General features: G+C 38.4%; 1 protein-coding gene across 2 annotated transcripts in view; it reads right to left on the reverse strand.

Annotated features, from left to right (window-relative positions):
• Positions 1-1117: 1117 nt before the first annotated feature.
• The window catches only part of LOC114667359 (phospholipase A2 inhibitor and Ly6/PLAUR domain-containing protein-like), a 167487-nt gene continuing 149016 nt past the window's right edge, over positions 1118-19588 (reverse strand). Inside the window, exon 6 of one of the 2 annotated variants that reach the window (XM_051920271.1) lies at positions 1118-1386. In XM_051920271.1, the coding sequence (XP_051776231.1) occupies positions 1323-1386 (64 nt within the window). In that variant the 3' untranslated portion in view covers positions 1118-1322. Of the gene's footprint in view, positions 1404-19588 lie in introns of both variants that reach the window. The other variant, XM_051920270.1, reaches the window with a different exon arrangement.

Here is a 19588-nt window from a genome sequence, read left to right on the forward strand (position 1 = left end):
AAAACCAATTCTTTAGATTTGGTTAAGTTAGATTTATTTATTTGTCCGCAAAGGAAATTTTTCACTTTATAGAAGCTCAAGAGAAAAAATAAATTAATTAATTAAATTATATATAAATATATAATTTATATAAATATATATGTTTATATTTATATATTTATATTATAATAAACAAACAACAACCACCCTAAACACACAAGACCTTCTGCCTTAGATAATGAAGAGGTGCTGCTATCAATCACAGGCTTGTAGGTAGCAGCAAGATGGTGAGACCTGTCTAGACGTACCACAGGTATATTTAAAGGCATCAGCACTTGTATACAGCAGGTCCAGCCTGCCATGTCCACAAATAAAATATGACATAAGAAGTCCATTCCATTCAAAGTTGCCTGGTTAAAAATCTATTCAGAATGACTCATCTTTAGAGTGTTCATAACAGAGTGAATCATTTCTATTACAGATAAGCATTAGCAGAAAGATGCAAACCCCTCCTGGTCAGTAACATGGAGAAATTCAAACTGCACTTCAAAGTCTGGAATGCACATTTCAGCTTTAATTGTAATGTGCTTAATTTTTAATGTATCTTGTTCACGTAAGTCTCTAAATCACCTACTGTTTTTATCCACTCTGCCTGATCATATCAAAGGTAATATTTCCATCATTAAATATTCAAAAGGCCACAATACCTGTACTCACCATAACCTGCTATGAGATCTGATAGTTCTTTCCACTTAATAAGCAATTGAGGCTGGCCAGTTTTATATCTTTTCCACCTTATATTTAAAATTGTTCTGGATCTTCGCACTTGCATTGTCGGATAAGCTATTCCTCCAATACAGTACCCATTGGTGGTATCATCACAGTGCTACCAGATGAGTACAGGAGTATTTAATATACCCCACTTTACATTCCTCAAAGTCTTTTACATTCACAGATGTTGTGGACATAAGGTAGCCATCAGATGCTCAGTGCTCAACATTTAGACAAGCCAAAGCTCAAGTCAGCGATGACAGCAGCATCTCATCAGTTTAACAATATATTCAGGAATATATATAGTAAATTACAGTAACTAGGCAGAGGCCAAATCTTAACATTAATAATCAATAACAAAAGACGTATATCAATTTAATAAAAATCGGTAACCCTATCTAAAATACAAAGTATTATTTTAAAACATTATAACATTGTATGCTTAGATAAAGTTGAACAAAATTGACATATATGAAATTTTGCAATGGATTGAATATTTCAAAAGCAAATATTCAGTAAAGATAACCACTTCTCTCTTGGAGTTGCATTTATGACTAAAGCTGTTTTGACCACTAAAAAATGAACTTGAGTACAACGATTGGGAGCAAAGCCAGAAGGATGTCCAGGGTGATGCGCCTGGCGTGGTTGCAGAAGTTTCCCTTACAGCAGGTTATTTGTCCAGTTAGAAGAGTTATCTGTGAGAACTGGGGTCCACATGCATTGCTGGATGCACATCCTCTACTCATCCATGTAAATCCATCCTGTACATCTAAAAAAATGGTAATGGTAAAAAAATGCATAAGTTGACTCACTTGACATCAAATTTTTGTTTAGGTGCTGTTTAAGGGAAAAAGAATCAATTCAGCGGTCGTAGTCTCAAGAAAAGTCAATTAAAACAAAGGGAAATAGTTAATTAGCAGCAAAAGCTGGTCACTAATTAAGAAAAGAGTTAGAATGACAACTTGTAGCCACAGTAGCTTTCCAGGACTGGAGTTGGAGACCCCTGACTTAGAGAATGGAGATACAAGAATTGATGAACTGGTGCAAGTGAAGTAATCTGTCTCTTAACATGGACAAGATGAAAAAGATGATTGTTCACTTCAAAAAGGCCTATGCTGTCCAAACCCTATTTCATATTTTCTTATTTCATTCAATGTTAAACTTGTACTTTCCAATACTAAGCTTTCCCGTCTCATGTCTTTCTGTAATATTAAGACTATTAACTTAGACTGTCTTTCCTCTAGTATTGATTCCCTTATGAACATTCATAATTTATCCACTCCTGAAGAACTGGTCTCACACTATAACACTTGAGTTAATGGTATTCTTAACTCTCTCGCTCCATTAAAAACTAGATCTGTTTCTTTCTCCTTTTCTGCTCCCTAGTTCATGCCTGAACTTCGGCTTTTGAAAGCCAAAGGGCGGCAACTTGAACGGTTGTATAAAAAAACTGGACTCTTTGTTCACAAAGAGATGTACAAAAACCATATACTTTATTACAAGGACTGTATTGCCCAAACTAAATCTAACTATTATACTCTCATTATTTACTCCAATGAAGGAAACACCAAGTCATTGTTTTCATTGTTTAATAATATCACACAACCCCCGGATTGTTTACCTTCTCACCTTTACTGAACTGATTTTTGCAATTCCCTTATGTCCTTTTATAATGACAAAATCTAGAAGATTTATCAGTCTCTCTGTACGGATTCCTCCAGCACTTCATTTGAATTTCACCCACCAACTCAATCATTTTCCTCTTTTCAGCTTCCAACTTTCTCAGAAATCTCAGATCTTGTCTGTAAGTCTAAGCCATCCACCTGTCAACTGGACCGTGTCCCTATAGTTCTGGTCAAAGCCTGCCTCCCCTCTCTGGTCCCTCTTATTTCTGCTATAATCCACTCTTCTCTCACTACTGGTACTGTTCCTTCATCTTTTAAAACTGCTGCAATAACCCCAATACTGAAAAAACCTGGTGCCGATCCGACTAATTTCAGTAATTTTCGTCCTATGCTCTGCTCCCCAGCTCTGGATCTCACTAACACCTGAGCTTAGAAATATTGAATCATTTTCACTTTTCATATCTAAACTTAAAACTCACTTGTTTAAGACTGCTTTTTCTCTTTGATTACAATTTGTTCTGTCTGATTTTAATTTTTGTATTTTAGTTTTGTTTATAATCTGTGTTTTATCCATTGTTCGGTGTCCATGAGTGTTTAGAAAGGCGCCAACAAATAAATAAAATGTATTATTATTATATCGAGGGATCTGCAGTGGAACTGGTCAAGAACACTAAATTAAACACTGCTTCCATTCTTCCCACAGTCTCTTCGTCCCACTTCCATCTGGTAGAAGTTACTGTATCTTGCAAACAAGCTCTGTCATGTTCTGAAACATCTTCTAGCCCATGGCTCTCTGGACTCTGTGCTGGCCCCTCCACCCTCAGATGATGTTGTAGTAGTTTAATTATATGTATTACATTTGTTACTACTGATGTTTTTATTATGAGTAGTTGTCATTATGTTTTTATTTATTAGTGTCTGTTTTTATTTATTTATTTATTTATTTATTTATTGTGTAGTATTGTTCTTTACTTGTCTTGCATTTGGCCAGTTTTTATGTGAATTTTACACTGCTGTCCTTTTGAACATTATTTCATGCCACTGTATGCTGCAATTCTGTGTTTGGACTACATACTGATATGAAAAACTAGTCACATAATTATTAATTGGGGTTGCTTATAATGTATTCTTATTCTTCATGTTAAAGAAAACCCATTTAAATGTTATTTTATTGTGGAAAATTGTCGGAACATACAGACATGGACATTTAATGTTGCATTTAAATAATAACATGAGATCAAAATGAACAAACACAGCATTCCTGGAATTTAAATACACCTGTCAGATTGAAAAAGTAAAATCAACAAAGGCTTCCACGTGTGCTCCCTCTGCCATTTCGTGTTCATGGCTGTTATGATTTATGTGAGCCATCATTTGTTACTATTTTTGAGGCTCCAAAGCTTTGGATCTTTTTCTGGCACAATCAAGAAGAAGCTTATAAAGCATCAAGCGGCTTTGTCCACCAACAGAAAAAAGCAATCACAACTTAGTACAAGCATTTTCTGTGTAAATCCTTTAATTGCCAACACTATATTTTATTGACACTGCAAAATAATTTAGACTTCCTGCATTTTTCTCTCCATAATGGACTGTTCTTCAGTCCATTTGAGATGTCATAACTTTGTCTTATGAGAAATGGGGGATATGTTCTAAATCAAGACCAGTAAAATGCATGACAGATTGAAGAAAGGTAGAAACTGTCACAAAGTGCTTTCTTTTAAGAAGAATTTGTACTTCTGTCACACCAGATGATAAAACCCAGTCAGATAGTGAGGACAAAGTTAACGTTAACAAAGCAAGTAAAACAAAACTACTAATTCTTTACATTTATATAGCGCTTTTCTCACTACTCAAAGCTCCTTAAATAGTGAGTGGGAAGCTACTTCAACCGCCTCTAATGTGCAGCATCCACCTGGATGATACTACGGCAGCCATTTTGAGCCAGTGCACTCACTACACATTAGCTATTATGTGGTGAAGTGATAAAAGACAGGAGATGATTAGGGATGCAGAATGAATAGGCCATGGTAGACAATTTAGCCAGGACATCTGGATTCACCCTACTCTTTATGAAAGATATCCAGGGATCTTTAATGACCATAGAGAGTGAGTGCCTCAATTTTACATCTCATCCAAAAGACATTTTTTATAGCACAGTGTCCCTGTCACTGCACTGGTGTATTGGGATCCACACACAGACCATAGTGTAAGCACCCACTACTGACCTCATCATCATCTCTTCCAACAGAAAACCCAGATTTCCAGGTTGGTCTCCCACCCAAGTGCTGGCCGGGCCCAAACATGCTTAGCTTCAGGTGGATGACCTCTTCTGAAGTGCATGTGGTGTGGCTGCTGCCACACCTATTAGATTCATGCAAAAACAAAACATTGACTACTTCCACAATTTAAGTCATTATTCAATGTGATCCCTTCACAGCTGGGTTATAGGGGTAACTTGTTGATGGTTAAAACTTCAAACTATGTGGTGCGTAAGCACTACTAGCAAATGTTATGTGGAAAGATTATCCTTATATGTTCACTCATATAGGGTCACCATATTTTATTTTTTTAAAAAGATGGCAAAGGGGGTATGAAGGGCAATCAACACCCAGCACATACCTCCAGAGTACTGATCAGTTTACACTTGCTATTAAACTTTTTAAAAGCAGCAGTGTTGCTATTTCTCTTCCATAAAGGTAAAAAAGGAAAAAAAGAAAACTATTACTAAAATTTAAATTTAAAGTTTTTTCCTTTTAATTAAATAAAATTCTTAGCATATTAGAAACTAATGAAAGCAGTTACACTTGTCGACATTGGATGAAGTCCTCTTTGGTTGAAAAAAGTTTAACTTTAATTAAACATTTTGGGAAAAAGCACAATTAAACAACTAAAGCATTGTTATTTCTCATGGCCTTAACGCTACAAACATGTGCAGAGAACCCCCTTTCATCCACCAGCATGTCTTTGGACTGTGGGAGGAAACCCACGCAGACACAGGGAGAACATGCAAACTCCACGCAGGGAGGACCCGGGAAGCGAACCCAGGTCCCCAGGTCTCCCAACTGCGAGGCAGCAGCGCTACCCACTGTGCCACCATGGTATTTTTCAAGTCAAAGTTATTTCTTCAAAATCATGTTATACGTATATTAATTTACCACATGAAATTGCATTTTAAAGTGAAGAGTTTTTTATAAATTTTAAAAATATGTTGGCTGTTCATGTAGCTTACAATTGGGTGTAATGGTACACAAGTCCATAGGTGACAGAAAAAGCCCTGAAACTTAACAAATACATCAAATCTGCATAACTCATCTAGTAGCCAACGACTAGGTTCATCATGATAAGGTAAAGAAAATAACTAAACACTGCCCAAATCAAGCAACTAATGCAACGGGCCATTGCCAAACTACCAAAAAAAACATCAATACTTAAAGCATCAGTGGAAGAGGGAATTGGTGAAATGCTATCAGTGTCATCAAGAGAGCAGATAACTGGACAACAAGTGAGTGGAGCATCACGGCAAGTGTGACAGAAAGGCTTTTTTTCCATGTCCTTTTTGCCAACTCTTTCCATTACAGATGACCACAAGCTTATTTATAAAGATGAGCTAAACAACCAGACAGCCGCAGACCCAGGTAAAAATAAGGTAATGCTGTATTTGAACAGAAATAAGTAAATTATAACATGGGGTCTCAAAATGTTTCATTGTTATATGTTAATGCCACAGCAGTTTTGTTCCTAATTGAAATAAATTCGCCGGGCAGAGTGTGACTTTAGTTTAAGCTCTAAACATTTCTTTGAATAGATTCTGACAACAGCAGATGACAAAAGTGTATGAAATACAGGAGAACACCCATCTAGCAATTTTCTAGGGAACGAGAGAGAAACAAAAAAATAGCGGTTAAATGCAAGAAATTACCAAAGATTTCTTATGATCCTGTTAGTGCAAGTCTTTATTTATTCTGTTTCGGGTCTTTAATATGCAATTTCACTGAAGTTACTTTAAGTATTAATAGTTATCATCCAATCCGAAGTGTCCGGGTTTGAACTATTTAATCTGTTGAATTATTACTGTTATTTCTGATGTTTCTGATTGTAATTTCGTTTCATAAATGGTGCAGAGTAACTGCACCATTGTTGAAAAACACAGTATACCATCTTGCATTTGATATTTGAAATGAAGAACTGCTCCATTCACACTGCAGCTGAATTCCTATGTTTTCTCTTGAATGTAACAGTTATCTTATTATTTATTGAACTATGATTAGCAAAAAAACATCATGTAATCAAAACCATTCAGAAAGTACTTACACTACTCTAGAAACAACTGTTCGTATCCATAATGCTGTCACCACCCCTATCTCCTGTTCTTTGGGCCTTTTGTTATTTATGTACAGAATACTGGTAGGGATAAATGCACTCCAACCAACAGCTCTGGTCTTTTGTTTGTTGATTCTCTTCCTGTCCTGCGGTGGGTTGGCACCCTGCCCAGGATTGTTTCCTGCCTTGTGCCCTGTGTTGGCTGGGATTGGCTCCATCAGACCCCCGTGACCCTGTGTTCGGATTCAGCGGGTTGGAAAATGGATGGATGGATGGATTCTCTTCCTTGCCATCATGGATTCACAAATTTGCATGAACCTGCACGGAAATGATGTGAAATAGAGCAGCAACCAGCATCTTTGAGTTTGTATCTGTCTGACAAAATTGTTTGGTTCATTTTATGCATGTGGAGCACATTCTGGATAGACAGATATAGGTCAGTTGGAAAATAGATCTGAATAATCAAAAATGAAGAAAAAACAGATACATGGCAAAAATCAGGATAGAAAATATCAGGATAGAGTCACTTTTAGTAACCGTGTGAAAAACAGTTTGTGCCTTAAAACACTCACACTTCTTTAGACAAAAGCTTTTTATGTCAACAACATATGATAAATTTGTGAAAATTCTAAATATGTTAACATTAAATCGGGGTTCTGTTGTAAATACTTTTTTTCAGAGAAGGGGCCCAACCTCCATTATTATTCCATGGATTCTGTGCAACACCACTGCCTTAGATATACCTAATTGTAATGGAAAGTCACTCATACAATTTAATGGAGGGAGTCTGTTTAGGCTTCAGTAAGTGGTGAGAGATATGAAACCAATGACCTTGAAATGTGAAAGTGTCTATCAAACCAAAAATATGACAGCCAAGGGGCAGTGGATATAGTTACAAGTTAGAAGACTCGGATCATCTTCACTATTTTAAAAGAGAACACAGATTATTCTTTAAGAGAGGCCCGTTTTGGATTTTACTTACACTTATTAGATATGCAAGAATCTTCAATTCCAAGGCATTGAACGGTAGAAAGGCAATATTCATCACCACAGCATTTCAGGCCATTTGGAGTGCTGTTAGTGTAAGCTGTGTGTAAAACAGAGGAGACAGTTTGATTCTGCAAGACAATAAAAGTCTATGGTCTTCCAGTATGACAGATTAAAAACAATGCTGCTAGCGTACTGACAAGGATCAAATTCAATGAACATATTACTTCACAATGTCCTCATTACACTTCCTTAATATCTAATTTTGATTAATCTTTTAAATGTTTCCACTGACTTACCAATCTGTCAATTCAGCACCTTTGACTTGTCTTCTTTTCTTCTCCTGCTCTAAGCTGCCTGACACCCAAAATCTTCTGATGTACACTTTCTCAGTGTTGTAAAGCCTCATGATGTAAAATCTTGGGGAACAGCCATTAGCCTTGTAGTCTCTGCTGCATTGAACTCCTTCTCTCTAGATCTGGCTGAGGCTCTGTCAATGTTAACCTTTAAAAGGAACCTGAAAATGTTTTTTTTTTTCTGTTTCAGGGATAGATCAGCTGCCCTTGCATTTATCTAAATGTCTAAATGGCACTCTTCTTCTTGCCATACAGAAGCATCATTCACTGTGCTGTAATAGCATAACATCTTCAAACTCACTCAGTCCAGTTCACGTACACAATGCCAATCTGTCAAGAATGGCAGCACTGGGTACAAAACAGGAGAACAACCTGGACTGGGTCTTGTGTCGTCTAATTTGAAGTGTTTGAGAATTTGGAAGGTAAACTAGAGAACATGGAGGAACCCACACACATACATGGGGAGAACCTCAACATGAGGAACACCCAGGTACAGGATATAAATCCAGAATGATGGATCTGTGAAGCAGTAGTGCTACCCACACTAATGCTGCATTCCACTTCAACTTGGAAGTTGCTAAATTTCCAAATTACTAGTCGGACTCTTCAGATGGAACATCCACACAAGTAGTATTTGAAATTCAGAAACTTTGGCCTGGTCTGTGAAGTCCAAATTTGTCTGACTCAAATTCGTCAACCCAGAAAGATGACATGCAACCCAAACTTTAGTGAAAGCTGTAATGTCTATTTGTGTCTCAATAAAGCAGTTGCACACACAGGACTGTCCAACTTCTACCTGTGGACATGTTGCTACAATGTTTGAATGCAAATAATACCACATAATATGTTGCTATCAATTGGTATTTATTCCAAAGAAGCAAGCAGAACAAAGGTTTTCCTGGATGAATCCATATTGGTTTTTCAAATTTTTACTGGAATGCAGTCAACATTGTTGTGATGTCATTCCCAGCTCCGATATACGACTTCTAAGGTAAATGGATGCAGCATAAACCTAGACATGAGAAAGTACACAAAATAAAAGCCCTGGTGGAGAACATAACTTAATGTTACCTGGAGCATAGCCAGTGTTGCAGTTACTTGTGCTACAGCACTGAATGTTGGCAGTGACCCGTGCTCCAGGTAGATTCACAGACACTTCACCACAATCATCTGGAGTTGAGCAGTTTTTCGTAATGCTATTAAAAGGGTCCCCCTCTGTAAAAAATACGAAGACAGGTACATTTAACACACAATTCTAGCTAAATGTATATTTTTAGAACATTAACATAAGTATCACATTTTCTGTAGAAAGGTTACAGAAGGTTACACTTTCAGTAAGTGTGCAATAGGAGCTTTATTTATCAACTACATCTAAGAAAGAAATGGCAGTGGTTCACATTCAGAATGTAGGCTTCTCAGAGAGTGGGGAATACAGTGATTAGCCATTATTAGGGAAAACAAAAACATTTGGTAATTAAAAGCATTTATAGTCTATTAATGTAAGAAGGCAGCAAAATATTTCGGAATCACAGCTATTCATGTCAGAAGCTTTTTTCCTTTCTCTTTACCTCTGGCTGGTGGCAGGACAGTATAACATTTTCAGACTTGATCAAAGGAGTATTCCTCCTTAAGCAATATTACTTATTTGGAGTGTTGTATTGTAATGTATTCATATTTACTAAAGCTGTAATTCTCTTAAATGTTGGATAAATGTTATAATGCTGTTAATATTAATTTGTTCTTTTTCTTTCATTTCTTTTTTTTTTTTGTTGTTGTTGCATTTCAGTGTGCTTTGGAACATAAAAGATCAATTAAACTTACTGAAAATATTCAATATTTCTCCTGACACTATGACATTAATAAGTTAAATTGTTTTTTTCATTTATTTCATTTTTCATTAATGAAAGAGTACTGGAAAGCAAGAGAGAAAATTCTGAGTAACCTTCATTAATGTATAATACATAAAATGTGTGTCAAAAGAAATGGCTTCAGCTTGTGTGCCCACTTCCATTTTTTCACATTTACTGTATATCCTAACTGAAGATCTGGTCCATGCTTTATACTTTTGTACAATAAAGTGAAAGAGAACAACCTGTGTGCTGCCAGTTTAAAAGTCAATGCTGCTGTACTGCTTTCAAATCAATATTAACAATCTAGTCTTTGAACATGAAAATACTCGGACACTGTGAATACTGTATACAATGTCAGGTCCAACTGCCATTTCATTGATTTTCTTAACCGATTATAATTGTAACTTTTATTCTTATTGTTTTGGTTTTTTTGTTTTACGTTTTTTTTTACCTAAATAGGATGTGGTTGCTGCACTCTGACAAGCTGTTTCCAGTGAACTGCAAGTTGTCTCTGTTTCAAAGCATGGAGCAGTAAGAAATGTGCACTGATAACAAGTCAACGAGGACACTAGGAGAATGACAGAAATAGGAAAGTTATTACCATATGTCTTTAAAATGCCATGCTGTCATCCAGATTTGGACAACAAGTTAACATCACATTGCAAACAGCATCTTTACTGAAGGGTACTTTGACACAATAAAAGACAGGGCTACTTTCGGCTTACCATGAATTCAATTTTAATTTTCCAATATTTAGAAAATGCTTCTTTTTCCAAATGATTGTTATAACACTAGCCCCAAGTTCCCAAGTACTCGCAGTGGAGACTTCTTCATCAACTTGTCTCCATAATCACAGCCAAAGAAATGGTATCAGGCCTCTTAGCAAGATGAAATTGTGGTTGAGCATGGCCTGCAGGAGCTGACATGCATTCATGTCTGCCAAAGCTGATCCTGAAACCAGATGAGTGTCTGGATGGATAATCTGGACTTTAATGAGGGGTATCTGAAATTGAATGCATTTACCCAGTCATTGCTAAAAAAGGCTGCTAATGAGACCAGGTGTCTCCTTATTTCTAGTTATCCAGATAAATAAGAAGAAACTGCGGGTGCTAAGAATAATTTTGAACTTTAACAGTGATTATTGAAGACGGATCTTCAGAGTATTACCCTTCTCTGCCTGGTGTTCAATGATAGCTATTAGAAAACACCACAATGGAGTGACAAAGTACAGTAAGTGCTGCAGCCTTCAAAACCTGATGTCATTTCCATTTCCTAGAATTCCATCTCCGCATTACATCACTTCTCCTCTAACAGCTATATATATCAGTGATTTTCTCATGCAATTCTGTTCTGATTTCAACACACGTCTGTAAAGCCCTATTCATTGACCAACTTCCTTCAAATACACGGGGTGAATCCCAAAAGCTTTTTCTTTGTTTTGTATGTTCTTTTTACAATATATAGAAGAGAACATATATAGAGTAGTCACAGAACAATTATCACTTCAATTTCAAAACAAATTACACACAAACACGAGCAACCATGATGAGCATGAGAAACGTACAAAGACACAAGCACACAGCATACACGAACACACACGATTCAAACACTCAGATTCAGTTAACAGTTAGAAATGTTATTTATAAAAGGTGGTACTCTAGGCTGACAAAAATTTAGCAAGCATCTTTAATTAGATATTCAATATAAAAATTGATTTAAGATTTTTCTTCAACATACAATTTTTGTTCAATCATGATTTGAAGAGGCAATGCGTGACTGTCCCACTCAAATTCAGACGTTTGGCAACCCTAGCCTACTGATACAATTTGCAGAAATTTTATACTTCAATTGATTTTTAATCATCATAATGAAGTGATGGATCTGAACTGGTATCTGGAAGGTTGCTGGTTCAAATCTTGTTACTGCCCCAAAGGGGTCCTACCCCGTAGGGCCATTGAGCAAGGCTCTAAACCTGAATATTGTTCCAGGAGTGCTGTACAATGCATAACCCTACGTTCTAACCCCCAAAGTCATGAAAAAAGACAATATTCTTGTTGAGGATTAACAAAGTATATCAAAACAAAAATCACTAAACACTGCAACAGTTGCTATCTCCAGTAACAAGGGGTCCTACACATCAAAAAATAAAGGTGCCAGAGTGGTCCTTCAGAGTGAAGCCATAGGGGATCCACTTTTGATTCTGAAAAGAATGATCCATATCAAGGATCCAGAAAGAGGATTTATTTATTTACATTTACATTTACATAATTGGATTGTTTTATCCTTCTAGGTGGCCTACCATACATTAAAGATTTCTGTTTTTGTCTTCATATTATGAACCTTTTTAGAGGCCCAAGGGACCAATTTCATATGCAAAGAACCATTTCATACTCCACTGTATGAAATGGTATTTTATCAAGCAATGGATCTGAAATGAAACACACATCCCACTGCATTGCCATATAAAAATTCCTGAGTATAACCTCCCACCTCTGCTTAAAATTCTTTCTACATTTCATGCTTCAAAGTGAATAATATTTACAATAATCCTACAGTCTGCTTACGCAATGGCAGACGTTTTGATATGATTTAATGCAGTTTCCAATAGTGTATGCCATTACTTACCAGTGATGATCAGCTGACCACACAGACCATAAACAGCAGACCACATCAGGACAGTCTACAGATTAGTTCTAATCACCTTCTGTTGTACACTGCCAACAACATTAAGACCTGAGGATCATATTATCTCGCTACATGAGAGTCACTAGAAATTTTGGGCCCCAAAAAAAGATATCATAATGGTTTCCCAACCCAGACCAAACCAACCCTGCATCCTGTTACCTGTGTGACCCCCCAACTTAGTTTTTGATAACTTTACTTATGTAGAATGGTATTGCCCTAGTTGAGTCCTATACTTACTATGGCTGTTGGATTCGCCAAAAAGTAAGATTTGAATATTGAAATTAAAAATAAGTAAATATTCAAATATGTATCAAAATAGGTTAAAGATTCTGGGCTGCATGTGCTTTTTGTACTTTATTATTAGGGCACCAATAGCATCATGCAAAACAAAACTCAGCAGGAAAACAAAAATAGCAATATTCAATAATTAAGTGCAAGAGCCATTGAAATTCCATGTAGGTGCAGTATCTTCAAATCTAGAACTGATGGCATTGTGAGAACTTGTTCCTGATAGCAAGCTCTAAAATAAGCCACAAAAAGAGGCTGAATCCTTACAGATCATGCATGCTATAACTGTGCCTCTCTACATTATTAATACTTTTAATTGTGGTGAATCTGCAAAGCACAAAGCCCTTTTGCTTGAAAACACATTTCTCCGTGTATACAAAGTGATGTGATCAAAAAGAACTATGTGTATATGTGCTTTACTGCACATATAAAAGTAACTGTAATGTTCATATAAAACCCATACAAAATCACCCAGGATTGTTTAAACAAACTAAATGCAGTATTCATTTATTTATTTTCACCAGTTAAGTGAAGTCTTTTGCTCCCTGAAGCCAGAAGAGAATCTCTTTCATAGAAATGGACACACTGTGACTCAATTGAATAAGATAATGCCTGTGTTTGTGTCTCACAAATGACGTAACTGAATATACTAAATGTTGCATTGTAATGATCTGTAAATGTTTAGTCCTCTTTATAATGAGTTTTATTTAGCAGATGTTTTCAAAGCAACTTAAATTTCATGTAATGAGTTTGAGTGTTTATCAGGAATGATTAACAAACAATATGAAGCAAAATTTTGAAAAAAAAAATCACAAGAAGTGTAGGGTGTGGTTAGTTTAAAAAATGTTGCTATTTGATTGTGCAGACCCAATTTGGTAACTACCATGGACTAGGAGTCCCAAAGCACATAAATCTCAATAATTTCCACGAACACTTGCAAAAAATGACCACAAGATGAGGGAATACCATCATACCCTGGCTAGATATTAGGACAATACAGAATCTTTATAAAAAAAATTTAAAAAAGGGGTTATTTCCAAAAAAATACTTGTAACAAGAATGAAACTCTGTACACAAAAGGCAAAATGGAGTTGCCTAAAACAAAATGGAATCCAGGTGAACAAGCTCTAAATGAACTGCCAGGATTTAGGGCAGGTAGCCCCGTCTTTTGGGAGACCACCCACAAAACACATGAAACATAACAGCTTATAGACTAGATCAAGACCAAAGAATAATGATCATAATCAAAGCAAGCAACATTAACATAAATCAATGACACAAAAAATTAACAAAAAATTTCATGAAACAAAACTTTGAACCCCAGCCAGGGGAGGAGCCCTACCTGAAACATGACAATATCTTTCGAGGGCTGCAAGTGGAGCCAGAAGTCAAGAACAGCCAGGATTAAACTAAATGGGGTCTTATTTCTCCTTTACAGACACAGTACAACTGTGATAAATGTAGCATGAATATTTTTCATTTTGCCTTATTCTTTTAGACTTTGTGTTTTAAGCAACAGCCATGTAAGATGGAAACTAATTCTGTCACGTTGATTGTTGGTGTAGGCACCCATTACTGACACTGAAGATATCTCTTTAAAGGTGGGGTTTTAATTCGTTATAATAATAAAAGGATAATCAAAAGCATGCCAGTTATTTTCCATTTCCATTAATAAGAATGCCTTAGCAAAAAATAGTGGTCAGGAATTTAAAGTTTAGGAGTGAATTGGAACAAGAACAAATGCAGAGAGATACTTTAAGGGTACTGAGAAGTGTTTAGAATAAGCTGTGACTCCGTCACTTGTAGATCAAAAAGTGAGTGAGTGTGATAGGAAAAAAAAACTTCCAAGACTTCACATGAGGTGGTATAGCTGTAAGTGTTACTAATGAAGATAATAAACTATAAATATTTATGCAAAGGCTAATAATAGAAGTGATGTACAACAACATATCTGCAAAATACTGCAATATTGCACATCAAGACATGATTAACACGATGAAAAAGGTGTGCAAAGGTAAAACAAACATCCATTCCTTTACAATCCAATGTCAGCATTTGCCTTCAAACCATATCTCAACAAAATTCCAGTTGCAACATACTACTGTTACTTGCAGTTCTTTGTATTACGGAACCCAGAATTTGACTTACACAAATGTGTTAATTATCTTTGGCTCCCAAGTGGGCTACTGATGCTCTGCTATTGAAGTCTGTGAGGACTGGAATGGACCATTCTGGCTAAAGGAGATTGCTACTTTTGGCAAGCAACATACTGTAGTATACAGTATCTACATTATCTATATATATAATTCACTAAGCCGGAAGACAAGTAGCCACCCATGGAAAGCACGCCGGAAGGGGCGTGGATTCACTAAATCGCCGACAAGTAAGACGCCAATGGCACACGCAGGAAGGAGCCACGCCCACCAACTCTTAGACCATTGGATACGATGAAAACTCGCAGAGCCAGGCCCACCAACTCGGACGTAACACCTCGGAAAACATGCCGTCATTTCTGTTTGTCTGTGCCACAGTCCACTTGCAGCTCTGAGTCACGTTGACTTTTCATTAGTCAACCTCAGTGGAACCTTGATTCACACAGAGGCAGCGCCAGAGAGAGACAGAGACACACACACAGGCAGCGCGAGAGAGAGAGCCACGCACACACACAGGCAGCGCCACAGAGAGACAGAGGCACACCCACAGGCAGCGCGAGACAGAGAGCCGCGCAATCCTTTAAAACTGAGGTTAAAACACAATGAAGGAAGCAGTCTTTAAAAACAAATAAGCCATGGACCTCTTTTTCATTAGCGTCTCACCTGCTTCACCGATGCAGGCCCTGCAACCTTTTTTGTGCCTGACTCCACTACTGTCAGTCGCCTGATTAAAAATGGCCTTTTGAAGGGGGGCTATGGACCCGCTATACCACAGGAACACATTGCCTTCGAGCCTGCTCTCGCTCACTGTAACGTACCGGCTTTCTCTCTCTCCTCACTCGCTCGGTCGCACACTGCACAGGGGAGAAATGCCTGCAGCACGACTCCACCCGGAAACCGTTTCAGCCACATGTCCACGCCCCTCGCTACGCTGTGAGTGCGATGATTATTTATTTAAAAATGGCCTTCTGAAGGGGAGCTGTGGACCCGCTATACCACAAGATCACCTGTGACATTGCTTCACATTGTTTTCCTTTTATTTATGATCCCGTTGAGCAGATCAGACACTTAGGCAAACAACACTGAATAATCAATAGCTGCAACCACTTTGCCCGCCCCAACTCCTCACCTGAGTCGGTTTCGTCTGTGTTCAGCAGTGTTTCCCAAACTCAGTCCTGGTGAACCCCTGTGGATGCAGGGTTTTGTTCCACATGCACCACTGAGCCACGTTGACTTTTCATTATTCTTTTCGATTTTGGCTGCATTTCCATATATGATGCACCAAGTCGTCCGACCGTGGGATACAAACGACAGAGCACCGCCCAAGAACTCGAACCGCTAGAGAGACACGCCCACCAACTCTAAGAGCACCGACTCTAATACGTCTGCCTGCCTGACTGTTACCAGCGTTCACCGCAATGTACTGGAGTGTAAAACCATCACAACTATCAGACGCTATCTATATCTAAGAGGATATATAGATACTCATTATTCCCCGGCACGCGTCCAGCCACACTCTCAAGGCATTCACAGTGCCTGCTCATGTGCCCGGACGCAACAACTCACCACACACAAATCTTGCTTAATTTGACTCAACACAGGAAACCTCACCCTGCCCGTACACGGAGAGGATTGATAGATTGATAGCTCTTTCTCGATTCTGTGCGTGGTGTTGCATGGCCGTACTTAGTTGGTTGAGCGATTAGTCTGGTTAATTCCGAAAACGAATGAGACTCCCTCCTGCTTAATAGTAACGCGATCGCCAAGCGGTAAGCGTCCAACTTCTTAAAGGGACAAGTGGCTCTCAGCCACGTGAGATTGAGCATTAACAGGTATGTGATGTCCGGTTCTGCACGCGCGCTACACTGAATGGATGAACATGTGTCTACCCGGCACCGACAGGCGTGGGTAAACCATTGAACCCCATTCGTAATGGGCACCGGGGCTTGCAATTGTTCCCCACGAATGAGGAATACCCACTGAGTGCGGGTCATACGCTCCCTCTGAATACGTCCCTGCCCTGTGTACGCACCCCCCCCTACAGCACCCCCCTTCTACCATGGTCGGGTGACTTGGTGGATTATATATAGAAAAGCAGCCGGAACCGCAAAAAACAATGAAAGGACAACGTGGCTCAGAGGTGCACAGACGACAGTTGCACGACCGGTGCACAGCGATCGGGTCATAGATGGCATTGTTGCAATGTTACTTTTCTTGGTGGCTTATTACATTACGGATGTTTCACATGTTCATTTTTTTCCCTGTGCTTAAATGACACTAAAAAAGTGTTTCTCAACTGTGACTCCGGAACATCTCAGTACGCAAGCTATATTAAGCGTCAACAACAAAGACTCGCTACACCTTAATCTACAAGTACTGACACTTATCCCTACTGATGAAGTAACTTTCACCAGCGTGCCTTCTTCGTCACAGACGATCCCGCTTTCAGTCACGGACAATTGTATGTTGCTTTCTCCAGAGATCTTTTCATTCACTCACAGTGGTATCCATAAACCCACGCCATTTGGACAACTGTGTCGTTCAGGAAGTGTTCTTCACCCATCGATACATAATTATGCGGCGTATGCTACGCCACGGGTTGGCTAGTAAGTAAATATTATCTTTAAATGTCTGTTCAAGAGCTGAACACAGAAACTGATAAAATGATGCCACTCAGCCACAGGCCAATGAAATCATCCTAATTATCTACCCCATTATGGCACCACTGTCTTACTTTGTTGTCTTGCCCTGATAGTGCTTGATCTCAGGCGATGTTTGAAGTGAGAAAAGAAGTCAAGGAATGACACAATTTAAGTACACAATCTTCAGCTTCTATACCCTGTTTGTTTTTGTTTTTTTGATACCTAAAAAACCTGAAGTAATCATTTATGTTATGTCAAAACATAATCAGACTGAATAAAGAACGAATTTAGATTTAGATTTAGATTTGAGAAGGCTTGTCTTGTGCTCATTTGATTATTTTGTGATGATGTATCTTCTTTCTTAGTGTAATTTTCTGACCAGCTCCATCTGCACTATTACAGGCAAGCAGTACTCAACTTACTTTGACAGCTGAATTCCTTCGTACAATAATCATTATACACTACTGCAAGCAGTGTGCCCTGCCTCTTTGCTACCTTTGAGCCACATGCATGATTGTGAGGCAGAGCCGCTTCAATTTCGGTGAAAAGCATCCACTTGCAGAGCCACAGGACCATATATATCAGCGTAGGTCTACACCAGCAGTTTCACAGCAGAAGTGACATCACCACATATCTAGACTAGCAGTTCATTATTAAATGCTTATAACTTGTCACAAATCAAATTGATTGCCACACACCAAACCATAACCTTAACAAAACTAACCCCAAACATTAACTAACTCCTAACCTTAACTATTTATCCTACATGCTAATAATACTAACCCCTAACCTTAACTTCCGTCCTATAACTGCTGGTCAAGAGCTGCTGCCCTAGACCTGCGGTGATGTATAGTACTATGGCTCTGCAGTTCAATATTATTGACTTCAGCATTTAGCTGATGCCAAGACCAGGAGTCAGTACTTGCCACCCGGTGTCTTCCCATGTGATGCGCAACCTGCTAGATGGACACACAGCTCGGTTCCAGTCCCTTCTTCCTCCTCCTCTTCAAGTGCGGTGCCTCAAGGTGAGTGACGGCTGACTCAGGTGCATTGAGCGACTGAGTGAATGACTCCATGAGCAAATGAGTCCAGGTAGCTGCTTCCTGTCATCGCCGCCACCTGCTTGGCTTATTCCTCAGGTTGGCAGGTACTAAGGAGAGAGAGACTGAGCCTGAAGAGAGGTCTTGGAGGCAGGAGCACTGGCACTGCAGTAGGGGCACTGTGACCACTACACTACCAGGGATTTTTAACGAATACGTACACTCTAGGGAGGACATTACGCAGGGACACATTTAGCACTACACTTTAGCACTACACAAGCATGGTGCTGTTGTCCCTTCCCCCAAAATGTCCCTGATAGTGATGCTATAATGACCAGTCAGACCTTGATGGGAAAGCACTGACACAAGAAATGGACGTTTTCCTGGATTTTTCTAAAGCTAACATGACCCACGCTGGAACTGTTATCTTTTCTTGCAAGAAACAAATTTAAATGAAATACATCCAAATATGTGGATAACCCTCAGAGTTGCAGCCAATATAAATGTAGCTTCTGCAGGGAGAAGCTTCTCGAACATAAAGCTCATAAACAATTACTTGAGGTTTACAGTGTCACAAGACCACCACAATGGCCTTGCAATGATCAGCAGTAACAGAGACATGTCTAGGAATATATGATATAATAACGTTATAAATGATTTTACTGTAAGAAAGTCAAGGTACGTCCAATTTTAAAACTCACTCCATTTACCAGCAACGTGTTTCTAATACAAGGGATGTTCAAAAAGTTTCCGCACTTTTTTTAACTCTATTTATTACGAATTTCAAAAACAAATGCCATCACTTTTCTACATAGTCACCTTCCTTTGCAATGCAATTTTTCCAACTTCACCACTTCCAACGAAAATATAAAAGTGTGGAAACTTTTTGAAC

The sequence above is a fragment of the Erpetoichthys calabaricus genome, chromosome 17 (genome assembly GCF_900747795.2).
Source record: "Erpetoichthys calabaricus chromosome 17, fErpCal1.3, whole genome shotgun sequence".
Lineage (NCBI taxonomy): Eukaryota > Metazoa > Chordata > Cladistia > Polypteriformes > Polypteridae > Erpetoichthys > Erpetoichthys calabaricus.